General features: G+C 39.7%; 1 protein-coding gene across 3 annotated transcripts in view; it reads right to left on the bottom strand.

Moving 5' to 3' along the window:
• tspan4a (tetraspanin 4a) overlaps positions 1-14,897 on the bottom strand; it is a 153,967-nt gene that overhangs the window by 34,626 nt on the left and 104,444 nt on the right. For all 3 annotated transcript variants that reach the window (XM_085771852.1, XM_085771853.1, XM_085771851.1), the window contains one exon: positions 5,048-5,122. In XM_085771852.1, coding sequence (XP_085627978.1) covers positions 5,048-5,122 — 75 coding nt within the window. The remainder of the gene's footprint in view (positions 1-5,047; positions 5,123-14,897) is intronic.

The following is a 14,897-nucleotide window of genomic DNA, read 5'->3' as shown; positions in this document are numbered from 1 at the left end:
AAAACTATCTGCTTCAATCTGTCTGTCTGCAGCATGCAGAGAGAAGAGGAAGAGGAGAAAGAGGAGGAGGAGGAGGAGGAGGAGAGTTAATGGAACAAAAAACACAAGTTGAGGATCCTGGTAAGATTTGAAGAAAGTGTGGATGCAGTCAGTATGATAATTTCCTGCATTGTTCTTTAACCAAAGATGAACTTGAACCTGAGATGTGACATTAAATCACCATTTGAATTCTGATTGACCTTGAGGTGCAAATGGATTTTTATGTGTGTGTGTGTTGTGTTCCCAAGGCTTCCTTCTTCACTGAGGAATACGGCTGAGGAGGTCATTGCTTCTCTTCAGCAAGGTAAGTGCTGGTTCTTTGTGCTTTTGTACATGTTGCAAATTGGTGTTCAGCTGCTTTTTTTGTGAGCTTTGCAGTGTCGGCTTTGAGGATGTTGGCTGCTGGTTGTGTGGATGTTGGTCACACACAGATCTGTTTTGGAGCATGTGCTGGTGGCTGCTTCTTTTATCTCCTCCGTTATCAAACCAGCATTATGCTATTTGTACCGGTAATTAGAAGTTTGTTGTTTGTTTTGTCTTCCTTGTGCTTGTTGCTTGACATGCATATTAAGATGCTTTTATGCTGTTTTATTCATGTTGGATAAGATATGTGTTCTCTAAATATTATGAGTATTATTGGCTAAAATTGCCTTTTCGACTGATTTCCCTCTTTGCTAATTTTGTTGCAATTGACTCATAACAAATTATGCACTGTGCAGCAGAGGGTAATGCGTTTTATTGGGTTTATGGATGTTAGTATGGTTTTTGAATTGCACATACTTGGAGCTCTGTTCTACTCCAGTTAGCTGACTGAAATACTGCTATACTGCAAAGTAAAGCAAGCAGACTGTATTGTAAAAGCCCATGTGCAAATACAAAAGACAAACAAGCATATTGTACTAACAAGCATATAATTAGCTACTTAACAACACTCATTAGAGGATCATTAGATGTTATAATTAACTTTAGAATTGCAAAAGGCCAATGCAGAGACCCATGAACTGATCACCAGATCAGATCCCCTCTGCAACTCCACTACTATTACTACTATTGCCAGTAAAATAACAAACGCTGAGTAGTACAAATGGTGCTTATTATAGTGCTTGTTAATAACTTATAGTCCACTAATCTTTAAAGAAAGGAAACAGGAGGTCAGCTGACTTCATGTCTGTCTGATTTTCCCTTAAGGCTGAAACCCATGTAGACCTATCTGTCTATCAGCTTCCATCGAGTCAAACTGTGACACTTTCGCACTCTCAGTCACACAGGTTCCACTGTAGTTAACCCCAAAAGACCTTTTCAGCAGCCTTGTAGGAAACAACAAAGTGAGCCAAACGATGACCGCTTGAGCGGCGTGGAGGATCTGTGAACTGTTTGAAGTAGCTCCCAGCTGCACCACAAAGCTTTTATCAAGTCCAAAGCAGGTGTAATAAACTGCACCACTGAGCGTGACCATCCCTACAGCCTGGGATGGAGTTCATCAACATGCACCTACGGCTGCACTCTGTTTAAGTTATGGCATCTGCAAGGCTTTGCATACAGCAGAAGTGGCATCGGCTTGTGCTTATTATGCAGGACTTGCTTTCAAAGAGTTACCATGGCGATGGAGGAGGTGGGGGGAAAAAACAGCAGGTTCTGATAATCAGAGATAAACTAGGGCTTCAGATATTGTGGGATACTGGAAGATAAAATCAAAGTAATATTGAAAAGGATATCTTGAAATGTAGGTACATAAAAATGTGCATGTGGGTATGATTTCACATCTACTGCATCTAAGTTGAAAGTCTATTTGAGAAAATGTCTGTTTCCTCTCATGACATGCTCTGCATCTAATGTAAATTCTCTTCCATGGGTTTATTCTGATAAATATCTAGATTAAAAAACTGAGAGGTTTGATCCTTGAAACTCTACATTATGCATTTAAATCAGAGATGAGCTGTTTAACTCATATTGAAAGGCCTTTTGTGGGCAATGTTTTAATGTAAAGTCATTATTGGGTCACTGAGCTAGTTAGACAGAGGTCATAGTGAATTGTGTAATACCACAATGGTATTGAGAAAGTAAAAGCAAGATAAAATGTCACCAACAATGACAACTCATGTATGTAGGAGAGAGCGCAATGCCACACATCATTAAATGGATATATACAGAATACATCTCCACTGTCATCAAAAGATTTGTCAAACATTAACCTTTGTCACTTCTCTATTAATTTGTTCATCACAAGCATGAGAATTGACTCCACACAATGTAGCTCATAGTCAGCCACTGTTGTTTGCACACAGCAGCAGCAAATAGCACTGTTTTCATTAGCAAGTGTTTCCAAGCCCAGAATAAGACTGAAAACCAGGAAACAGTAAACGGTAAAGAGAGTCAGCTCTTATATTGGTTGTATGGTATGAGGTTGTTTGCATGTGATTTAGTATCTAGTTTTCTTTTAAAATAATGACGGCAAACACAGTTTGAAGCAGCTACAAATTGATGTTATTTTTCCCCTAATAGCACATACAAATTCAAAGGTAAGGAAAATTGGTTGCAAAACATGTAATTTAAACATCACACTGTTTGCATCTTGTTTCCTGATACCTGTATGAGGTTTACGGCGTTTAAGTTAACCAGAACATAACTATAGGTAATACTTCAGAAAATAACAGTAGAACCTGTTGGTGGTCTAAGTTTTTCAATACAAATATTTCTTTTGAATATTCTTTATGATATTGTACTGTATTGGCTTTGTTCATTTTTCAAGCCGGGCTCACTTTACCCAGTTGACTGTGAGGGCTGTGGAGTCTCCTGCTGTTTAAAAAAATATCAGTGGCAGTTTGGTAATGGCCACCCATTCTTTCAAGCGAGTGATTTCCCTCAGTACACCAGCTCTGCTGAATATCTGGACCATCCTTAAATTTTTACTGTGTTCTGTCGCTGATCGCCTCCTGGGTAGACAAACTGAATTATTCAGAGGCTGAATAACAGGGTGCACTGAATATGAGGGAACACAGATACTAAGAGAAAGGTGAGGCGTGACAAAAGACAACATTCATTAAAAGCTGAGCAGAGCAATGGTGATTGGCTGGAAGCCCAGAAGAACGTGCCATAGTAGAAAAACCAATCTGGTTACAAACTATGATGCAAATACAGTATATTAGGCAATTAAGTAATCATGCCGGATTTACAATAACAACAAGATAAAAGCCAAAACAAAGTTTATTCAAGTCCAAGGTCTGGTGGCAAACATAATTCAAACAGGAAGAGGGGAAATATCAAAGTAGGTTGTTGTTTACCAAAATGTACAAAGGCACTACAGTCGGGGTTGGCCTTGGCCTAAGTCTTCAGGGATAATCTTCACTGTCCCAACACATGAATAATGTAACGCAAGAGGTTGAGAAATTGCCAATGATTTATGATAGAGCTCCACACTTCACCTGGTAGTGGTTATATTAGATGCCTGTAGAGGGTGCACAATATACTGTGCACTAAATTAAAAGACAGCATCTGAAGGGTTTCCCTGCTGTCTGGTGTTATCATGCCAGTAGCTGATATAGTTAAAATATCACACTGTTTGCATCTTGTGTTTCCCTATGAGGTGTTAAAGTTAACCAGATTGTAATTATAGGTAGCAATTCAGAAAGTCATCACCTGTAGAACCTGCTGGTGGCCAGGACACTTGTGTTGTAATTTGGTGAAATCTTTTTATTTATATTTCTATTATTTAAGTAATTTTTGTATCCTGTCATAGTAATAGAAATACATTCTGAGCATTTTCTTGCTTTATAGTGTCCAAACAAATCAGAATTAAAAAAAAATACCTACAGTTATATAGTAGTTGTTAATTATGTTCCTTTAATACCAAATTTGAAATAATAAGGATCAACTGTGATATTATATGAGGCTGTCATATGTTTCAGTGTTGCTGTTCATTTGCCACATTGTCTACTGTAATTTAATTTATCTGGTAATATAATTAAAATGCAGCAATCGTGGACCCTTGATGCCAGTGTTGTAAAAAAGTTGAGGCTCTTTTGTTTGCTGAGAATCTAATTATATTTTCCAGTGTAGTGTGAGTAGTCTGTGCAGGCCTCTGAATGTGGAAACAGCAGTGCAACGTTACAGTGAAACATACACATAATCTTCAAGGGCCTTGAGGCACTTTGTAGAAGGCACTTAGAGCATTTAATGGTTGAGTCCTTTGTAGCATCAACCAAGACTTATTTTGGGAATTAAATACCCCCCTGCCAACTGATCTCACTAATCTCACAAAGTTAAATTAATACTCATTGTCAATATAGTTATTATTCTGTTACTGACAAACGTTCATGGACATAATAACAGACACACTGTGGGGTTTCCCTTGAGTATTCAGGATTTAATCTTTGCAATACCTTGTGACAGAATGTCATATTTGTTTATTTTTTATTATTATTTATTTTTTCTTTTCTTTTTTTACGAAAAAAACCCAAATCCACCCCTCAAACCTTTACTAATTAAGATTAAGATGGATGGAATTTAGCGTGCCCTTTCCATGCATTATTAAAACCCAAGCTGAAATGTGAAGGGATTACAAATTCATATCAGGAGAGAGAGATAGCTCATCTGCTTCTTTTCTCTTGCCTGACTTGTTTATTTACAGGGGAAATCATTAAAAATAGATGGGCTAAGATAAATTGAGATTTATTAACAAGGAAAGGAAATTCTGATGGTGAATATTTTTCCGGCCATAGCCCACAGACATCCCCCCGAAGAATGTGTGAAAACGTAAAAAAAAAATCAGGCAGTTTCATTAAGTCAGTGTTTATGCAGAATGTCAGTTGGCATTTTCTTAAGGAGCGAATTACTGTTCATGTATGAACTTAGAAACGACCTCTCTGCCGAGGTTTTACACGCCACCTTCTATTTGAGACAACCTGCGTGACATACGGAGGACGGTAAGTGGACAGCCAGTTATTATCCTGGTCAGGGTGAGGAAAAAATCACAGGCTACAATTTGATGAGAGCAATCAATGTGTCTTACCTCATCTTGGTAGATGAAGAAAAGCATGATGGACAGAATCTCCAGGAAGAAGATCAACAGGAGGAGGATGAAGAACTGCGGAGACACAATGGGAGGAGAGAGGCCATCAGAGTCATTTAACACACACCCTCTTGACGACCACAGGCAGGATAATGGAGTTCTGTGTGTAAAGTTTAAGTCACAGCGAGAGAAAGGAAAAAGTGAGAGAAGAAAGAAATGGCAGAGAAGTGTCAAGGAGAAAGAGTTGGTGAAGTAAGAACGATCGAAGAGCCGTGGAGCCGCTCGACCTCGATATTTCAAGCTGACAGGTCAAGAGAGCAGAGAGGGAGGGAGGAGGGACAATCAGAGCAAGTAGGACAGACTGGGAAAGGTGATATACACTTTTCCTCTATCCACTTTTGAATTTGTTAACGGAGACACATTTTATTCCTCGCCAGTCCCACACCCACTCCTCCTCCTCCTCCTCCTCTCTGTGGCACTCGGGATAAGCTGCCTGATGGGTGATACTACATCTTCTTCCTGTGGCCCCGTGTGAGTGCTTAAAACAGTTACGAGCTCATCCATCAACTACTCTGTTGGGACATGGCTCCGTCTCTCACCCATGGGAGTGAGTGTCTGAACCAGGGAGGGCTGAGATATTTTGAGAAACAATGGCACAACGTCCCAGAGGGTCACTGAAAGATCGGGATGAAATGGTGTTCGATTATTAGCTATTAACTGAGCAGTGTTTTGGAGAACAAAGGGTCGTGAACTTCTTTTAGCCAGCTCTAGTGGTCATGATGATCAATGATTGTCAGGTATGGACTTATGACATATTGTATTATTGAAAATCTATCAGACAGGACAGAGTGTTACAAACACGTCTAAGCTCCAACCTGAACCATCACACAGGCTACATGTATCTGATGTAACCTCAGGAATGTCTTGTGGCGCTTTTCTACTCCACAGTCGCGGCACGGTATGGCTCGGCACAGCTCAGTTTAGGTGCTTTTCCATCACAGCTGAGTTCTTCATAGTTCCTCCTCAGCGGGGGCGGGGTCGTCATATCACGGCGGCTACAGCCGTGTTGTCTCGCTCTCTTTTTTCATCATATCCTCTTATCAGCTCCAAACTCACTCGTCTGCACCTCGATCACGGACCACAGCTGGTTTTCCACACAGCAGACATTTCACTCACATGAAACAACAACAGTCTCGGCACAGATCCGTGGTCGCTGTTGTTGGTGTGTTTTTAGCGGGTTTGATTCTCATGTCTTCCAGCAGTGACGATGCTCTGGCCAATCAGTGGAAGGAAGTCGGCTGACGTCATGCTTTAGTATCGCTTTGGCTCGCTTGGAACCAGGGCTGAGGCGTTACCTAAAAAGTACCAGGTAAGCTACTAGGGGCTAGTGGAAAAGCAAAAAAAAACGAGTAGAGCCGTGCCATGCCGTACCATGCTAGTGGGAAAGCGCCATTGATATCATCCTCCTGTCATGGCTTGACTCAGTATAGTCACAGAAACATGTGCTCGGTTTAGGAAAATATTGTGAATAGATTTCCCACTTTCTGGACAATAGATGGTCTTTGTTGTCATGGTTACAATCGTAACTTTGTCGACTGCTCATAGACGGTAGAAATAGCATATAGTAAAGTGTTGGTTTCATGTGGGGATCAAACACCACTCTCCTATGTTTTGTTGAGCCAATCCTTCCTGACATGGACTTCACTCTCCGTCACTACTGTCAAAAGTGCAATGACCGCTTTGTCACCTTACAACAAAACATCTACAGTATCATGACCTTCAGCACAAGCAATGTAAAGCCTATGCATTAATTCTTAACACAACAGTCTTGTATGTTAGCACATTGACATGCAAATCTGAGATGGTGAACATGGCAACACTGTATCCGCACATTTACATTGTAATTTGAGTATGTCTGCACGCTAACGTTAGCATTTAGCTCAGAGCATCGCTGTGTACAGCCTCTCAGAGCCGCTGCCGTGGCTACGCACTCCTCGTCCATGTTTTCTTGCCGAGGGTGATACATAGAAAGCACGAGACCATCTCGGAGGGTCAAAACAGATTTCTAAAGTAGAGATGTTGTTTTTGAGAAACATCATAGCTACACGTCCTCTGTGTATTCCAGGCGTTTGCTCGACAGTGGATGTGAGTGTTGCTAGTTCACAAGACTGGCATCGAGCAGGGCTGTCAGTTGCCCCGAGGTCCTTTGGCAGCACCTACATGAATGAATCACTGAGCCTGGAAAGGATGAAAGCCTCGGTGGCAACGCTGGAGAGTGAGAGACCGACTGGTAACAAACTGATGGCAGCACACAGCCAACGGTGTGTTTGACTCTCCTCTGCTCATTTCAAGAGGTGCTCTCGAATAAGTGCCTGAAATCAATTTCTATTGTTCTGTCAGACTTCATTTTCTGAACAATATGCCCAATGTTGTATACAATTTCAGGTAACCCCAATTTAGTGGGATTGTTAGGTGTTCTCTGAGGTGTAGGTTAATTTAAACTGAAGAAATATGCTCCACTTGAGAAAATCCAGCCCTTCAGGCTGATAAATCTTTTAACAACCCACTGGATAATGTCAAAAATGCAATGCAGTCGAGAGTAGAAGCGATGCTGTTTTTTTCCCCTCCAACTCTGAATAGCTATTTGACATTATGGAAATACACATTATACCCCTGACAGACACAATATTTGACTTTTTTTATTTTTATTTTATTATTCACCATATTTTTGCAACCAAAATGTACAGACAGTTTAAATAAATACAGTACAAAACAAGAGAGTGACTCATGGAGACTCATGGAGATTTACAAAAAATGGCAAAAGTCTAATTTGAATCTGGTCCATGTTACTTTTTGTGCTATGTCTTGACCTGCTATCGACCTTTTGAAGGAATATCTTTTCCTGCTCCAGTGTTAAAAGACTAAAGGGTCAACTGTGCACCTACACAGCTTGAAATTCACGTTTATTATCAGGTCTAGAATTATGGACCAGAGTCATGTTGCCACAGGCACTTCTTCCTATTGGATTGTTTCTTCCCACTTAGAGTCGAGTTTATCGATTCTTGGCCACTAGAAGCAGACAGACCATGAATCCATGTGACAGACAAACTGCCCTGATAAATTATCACTGAGCTGAGTTCTCATGGAAATGTAACAGCACACTATTGCCACTAAATGCTAATCATTAGCACATCCAGCAGAGGTGCCTAATATTTACACTACCAATGTATTTTCACCTCATTTTTCAGTCTGATGCACTTTAGCACGTTCCTGTAACCCTTCACTATATTCGCTAAAGTTTCAGTCCCGGCAGACACATTTGTCTAATAAAAATATTCACAATTCAAAAGTTCACAGTTTATCAAAAATCCAATATTGAAATGATATACTTGTTGTTTAAGTTATCACAACCCAAAAAACTTTATATAGTTTTATTGTTTCTTCTGTCTCAGGTTTCTCTTTGGAGCTTCAATCAGCCAGTCAGAATAGAGGGGGTGCTGAACCTCCCTCTGATTGGCTGACTGTTTTCTGAGTGAGAGAATAGATATGTTATGTAGTACATTCCATGGACATGACAGAGTTAGAGAAGTCGATGGCTCATGCTCAGTTTCTGAAAACAGGCTGTGTGCATTTTTCTGTGGACTGAGCACTTTGATACTTTGACAGTATTAGTACAGACCCTAGACCTGCTTTATTTTCATAAAAAAATATATATTGAAATCTCTCTTAATACAATATGAGGCCTTGGACAACAACTCCATTTGTTCTGCATTCATGGCCACATTGATGCTGCTCGACAAAGGAAGTAGATGTTCCCATTCTTAATGTACCAACAAACTTGTGAACGGCTGGTTTTCCACCTGACAAAAGTGTGAAATGTGAACCATAAAAGAACTGTTTGAACCATTCAAAAAGCATTTCAGGGGTCTGAAAACAGGCACCCCACAGACGCCTTTATTTGGAGCCATGTCTCCAGACATTTGACAAATGAAATAGCCAATATTCACTTTTGTTGTCACTCTGGTTGGTCTGTAGCTTCAAGATGGCTGCATTTCTTCTCCAGCTATTGTGTACTCTGGGCAGGTACTGCACAGTGGGTCTCAGAATGTTTTTGCTGAAAACAGCTGCCTGCTGCAGCTGGAGATATCACTCGTAGCCATTTGATTTAAAGTTGCCATAAAAATTTCATTCTTCAGCTTTAACACGTTGCTCTGCTACTTATGGATATTCCATTAATCTCTGATGGCTCTTGGCCACATCGCTTGGTTTTCCTAAACCTTTAAAGTTTAACTGTAAAAAACAATGAAGTGAAGATTAAAGCTGCAGAAACTTTTACGGTCTTCATTCTCTCTCCTTTTTTACCATTTTATTTATGACACTCTCTTTGGTGTTCTGGGGTGTTTCTTCAAGACTATGAAATCACGCCAGAGAGCAAAGGGACATTGTTAAAAAATAAGAAACTGATGCTCACCATTTTAGAAAACAAACAGAGCCCATCCCCTGTGGCTCTCTGAATATTTCACCATTAATCTGCTCTTAATAAGAAATTTGACTCCTCTCTGTTAGACCACAGGCAATAGTTAGACTCAAAAGGATCATTTGATGGCAGAACACCGCATTTTGCATTTCTAATACACTACATGAAAATCTTTGAATTAGCTTCAGGAATGTCACACTGCTATATTGAATGTAGTGTTACCATCCCCAAATGGGTTGCGGAAATTAACTGTAAATGATAACAATCCATCTGTGAACTGTGTAGAAGGGCTAATAATATCAAAAGCAATAACAGTGTGCCAGTTAAGTCAAGTGGAGAGGAATTGCTCTGTAGGAGCCACTTCATGATGAATCACTATTCATTTAAAAGAACAGATTCAACTTCAAGTCCTGTTTATCAGAAAAATATCGAAACAGCTTGTTGAAAATTTCTCTTTGTTTGAGTGAAAAAGGGTTTCAATTGACATGTTAAATAAAAAAAATACAATAATTTGTTCCAAATGACTTTGCCAGGCTGTTGCACAACAAGACTGTAATGACAAAGTTGTTTATGTGACACACACAGCAGGAACTGGAAATACATTTACATCTGCAGAATTATGATGGTGGTAGCGTGTGCTTTAAAGTGAGGTCTGTGTAAATGGAGGTGGACACGGTATGTATCTCAGCTCAAAACTGAAATTGAAGTAGGGCTTGTTTTGTTGTGTTGTGGACTTGGAGTCTCACTGTGATAAATTATTATAAACAAAAACTCAGATCCCATTACAAAAGAACCCAAGCAGGCTCAATATGTTTTCCCTGAGTTGTCATTATTCAAACTGAAATACGTTATTTTGTTTGCAGCAGTGGCTTCCAGCGGCATAACTACAGGAAAGATTTATAGGAGATAGGAATAAGAGGAAACAAAATGTTTTTATGGAGAAAAAGCTTTACAGCTCTCTACACTGTTGTAAAGCAGTCTTGAGATTCTGCTCATTCTACTCATCATTGTTGTCGTGACAGTGGTGGAAGATGCACTTACTGTAGAGTTCAAGTGCTAATAATAACAAATGAAATTCAAATACATTGTAGTACACTGAGATATAACTAAATATGCAGTCAGTCTAACTTCAAGTGCGGCTTTTCCAAAGGTTCAGTAGATAAATCGGAGATGTTGTTGGAGTATGTAACACGAAAATGTTCCATTGTTTCTTTTACATGTTACACAACTGTACCTTGGTCGTCTTTTGGTTCTTTAAAGGAGACATTATGCCCGCTTTCCACAAATTAAAATAGTTCCCAGGTGTCTTATCTGTGACATGCTTTGGTCAAAATACCCCAAGGATCAAATATCACAGCTCTCTTTTCGTCCTCTCAAAACAGCCCTGTTCAGAACGGCTGGTTTCTGTGCCTGATCCACTGCCCCACCCCGTCTACCGGTCCCAGGTTGGGGTGGCGTTATGCATATTCAAATCCTACAGTAGTTACATCACTGGAAGACAACTGAGGTAACAACTCGTGAAACCATGTGGATTTCAACCTAGGGAGCCTGCACATTTCAGATTTTTTTTTGTCAATTCTCACATTTTGGAGGCCGCAGGCAAGACAAACACCCAGATATATGTTAAAGAGCCTTCAAAAAGTGATATTTCCATAATATGTCCCCTTTAAACAAAGCCCTAGTTGCTATAGCGTATCTGTCTGTCTTTGGTCCAGGCAGGTGGTGTACTGTACAGAAGTGGAGTTTTCAGCATATTTTCCAGAACAGCTGTGAAAAGGTTATATCGGAGCTAAAAATGAGTGGTGAGAATGAAAACAATAAAGTTGTATCTGGACAGATAAACCAGACAGGTTCCCTTTTAAATGGTTACATAAATCATTATTAATAGAAGGCTATTCTTCGCTTTCTTGTCATTATATTGGGTATGTGTTCAGTATATTGGATATTTTGTGCAATATTTTAGTAAATGTAATTGGTAACATTCCTACGTTTATGTATAAATAACACCTTAATGTGAATATATTTTCTTATATAAACCATCACAGTTGACAATATTCTGTGTATTGTAGGAATGAAGCTTTCATCCTCAAAATCCTCACCCTGAGCATGTTTCACTGGCAGAGCAATAGCAAGAAAAATTCATACTTGCCCCCAAGACCTCTTATTATTCTTATCACCAGGTAACACTAAGAATTTCAAACCGGGAAAGCTGTACAGTACTGTATGTTTTTTTTTCCTTACCTCTGCTCTGTGCCAGCCTATGAGATACAGATAGCACTGACACGTGTAATGGTGCATGTAACCATGTCAGTCTATCACAACAGATATAAAACAGATCAACAAAGTGGTCCTTGAAGACTTCTCTATTCCAGTCATGGTGGGCTGGTGTCCTGCAGGTTTTTTGTTCCATTACAGTTTTTCTTCCATGGGAGTTAATGAACCACAGCTGGTCTGTATCTAACAGTTGCCTTTAGGGTAGAACAAAAACCTGCAGGACACCGACTCTTGAGGACCAGAATAGACCTCCTCAGGGTTGAGCATTTCATGAATTATTTTCGTGTCTGCTGCTTGTTTTATTGCAGCAGAATAGTCCATAGCACAGAAAACAGGGCCGCAATTAGTCACTGGAGAACTGGGATTTATGTTGTAATATTTACTCTTACATTTCAGTTGGCTTTAATATACCCAAAGAACATGAGCATTTACTGGCCACTAAAATCTAAATGCAGATTGCATGCATTATGAAAATTTATTGTAACATGCCCAAGAGGCCATCTTGCATATATACTCATGTACTGTATTTATGTTATGACTTGTTTGGCCGGCAGTGTTGATATCCCTGTTTAGCAGAGATTGATGTCTCAGCGGCGCTTCAGGATGAGAACTATAATCAAAGAGCAGATCCAGGGATTGATTCCTTTTTCTTCACCACTGCTGTGATTTCTGCACAGTGTGAGAGCTGCAGTGGCTCTTTGTGGTGTTGACAGAGCAGTGAGAGTGGTGAACCAGTCGTATCAGGCGCTCGGTCCATCAGCGCCTCCAAAATCAATACCTTTTTGGATCTTGCTGCCTTTGAGCCAATAGAGGGAAGCCTTTGAGGTGATAGCCTCAGTATTTCCATGTGGTGGGTCTAATCATTTTTACAGACTCTCTTTCTCAGTCCCACATAAATCTGTTCAGCGTAAACAATCTGCCTCCATTTCCAACACACCGGTCTCAGCCTTCTGACTAATTTGTGAGCCGATTAGGTCACAGACCCATCACACCTCCTCTGTGCCCTTTGACTCACTCTGGTATCGACTACCCCAACTCAGTGGTGTGAAACATGATGTTAATTTCCCATTGCACTGATGAAAATTACATTTCTGGAGGATTTCAGTGCCCCTGAATGGCTCTTATTTCAAACTTAAAGGGATAGTGTATTGGATTTTGTTCCAAAACATGGTCCAGTCCAGTGCATTATAGACTCAAATGATGAAAAGTATACTTTCAGCACAGAAACATCTGGCTCCAAGTATTTCTCTAAAAACACAACAGAGTTACATATAAACAATAATTCTTGTGGGGTAACTGCAGCCACACACTCTGCTGGAAACCTTAAAAGAAAAATGTCATGGAGGAGCGAACTGCAAACAACCATAGGTGACGAGGGTTCGTGGCTATGTGTTTTGTGTAGAGGGTCAGGGGAGTTGGAGACCGACTGAGCAGCACTCAGTGTAGCATGGATGGAGAGCCAGTGCTGGTAGTTAGAGGTAGCCAGCCATGAGAAGCCTGTTGGACTTTGTGTCTCTGCGGGAATCACAGGGAGGCTGGTGGAGTGATGATAGTGATTTTGGTAACACTTTATTTGACGCCTATCTCTTTAATGCATTATAACTATACTTATAATGAGTTATAATGCAGTAATAAATGATCATAATGCTTTATAACAATAATCATAACACACTATAAAGCATTTTATCATGACTTATAAGGTCAGGTATTATAATACGGTATAATTGTTAGTAACTCGCTGACAATGCCCACATTGGTAATGCATTATAGATATAGTTATGTGTTATAATTGGCTTATAAACTATAACTATCATTATAAACATATTTTCATAAGGCTTTATAACAATAAGCATAACACATTATAGAGCATTATTATACTGTAATACTTAACCTTATAGCTTTTATAAAATGCTCTATGATGTGTTATGCTTATTGTTATAAAGCCTTATGATAATTGATGTGTGTTTATAATGATAGTTATACACGTTTATAAGCCCATTCAACACATTCAACACATTATAAATATTTATAATGCATTATCGATGTGAGCATTGTCAGCGAGTTACTAATGATTATAACGTATTATAATACCTGACCTTACAATATAAGTCATGATAAAATGCTTTATAGAGTGTTTGATTATGAGTGTTTATAACTAGCATAATTATAGTTATACAGTGCTATAACTGCATTATAAGTATGGTTATAATGCATTATAGAGATAGGCGTCAAAGTGTTACCCTGTTTTTTTTAATGGGTTTTTGAGAGAGGGTCACTGAGTGTGTTTATGTGTTGTTGCTGGGACAGGGCGGGCTGTTGTACGTGTCTCTATGGGAACATACAGTATAGTTGTAGCTATTTGTCACACTGGTGACCATCGTCAAATGTATTTCTGGAGCCAGAGCTGCTGATGTCGAATCCTATTTAAATCTGCTGGGCAAGGATGATAATAATGAGATTGTTATATGACACCTGACTGCACCAATCAGAGCCGCTGTCCTCTGGGCTCCTGCCTGACCTGACCGGCGATGATGTGTACTACTGTACGGTTGCATGTTATCGTTCAGCCGCTGGTTGTCGAGGTGGTTTCCGGCAAACGTTGTGGACTTTGGAGGTAATTGACAGACTCTCTTGGGTAGACAGTGATGGCATACATACATCACCACTGGAAGGATCTAGCTGGGTTTATTAGAAAGCCAAAACCATGAAAACCAAGAGCTGAGACCAGGAGGCAGAGTTTCAGTCTTACATCCGTCTCTGAGCATCCACTTCCTATAAACCCCATGGAAGGAGTTATATTTATAACAAAACCAAAAAAAGGCTATGTAAATGTGGACTATTAAAGATTAGATTAAACTTCCTATCAGTTAATGATTTGGTAATTGATCATCACATTAATCTACTCTCTTACTGAAACCTGGATGCTGAAGGAAGCATGTTAGGCTAAACGAATCAATACCCCTAGTCATATTAATTTTAATATTCCTCAAGCAGGCGAGGAGGAGGGCTTGCAGTGATTTCTCATTCCAGCTTATTAATCAACCCTAAACCTAATCATAGTCATAACTCATTTGAAAGCCTTACTCTTTCAACTCCCAG

The sequence above is a fragment of the Trachurus japonicus genome, chromosome 3, assembly GCF_045865225.1.
Source record: "Trachurus japonicus isolate A0001 chromosome 3, Traja_1.0".
In the NCBI taxonomy this organism is placed as follows: domain Eukaryota; kingdom Metazoa; phylum Chordata; class Actinopteri; order Carangiformes; family Carangidae; genus Trachurus; species Trachurus japonicus.
This window is presented reverse-complemented; position numbering and strand designations above follow the sequence as displayed.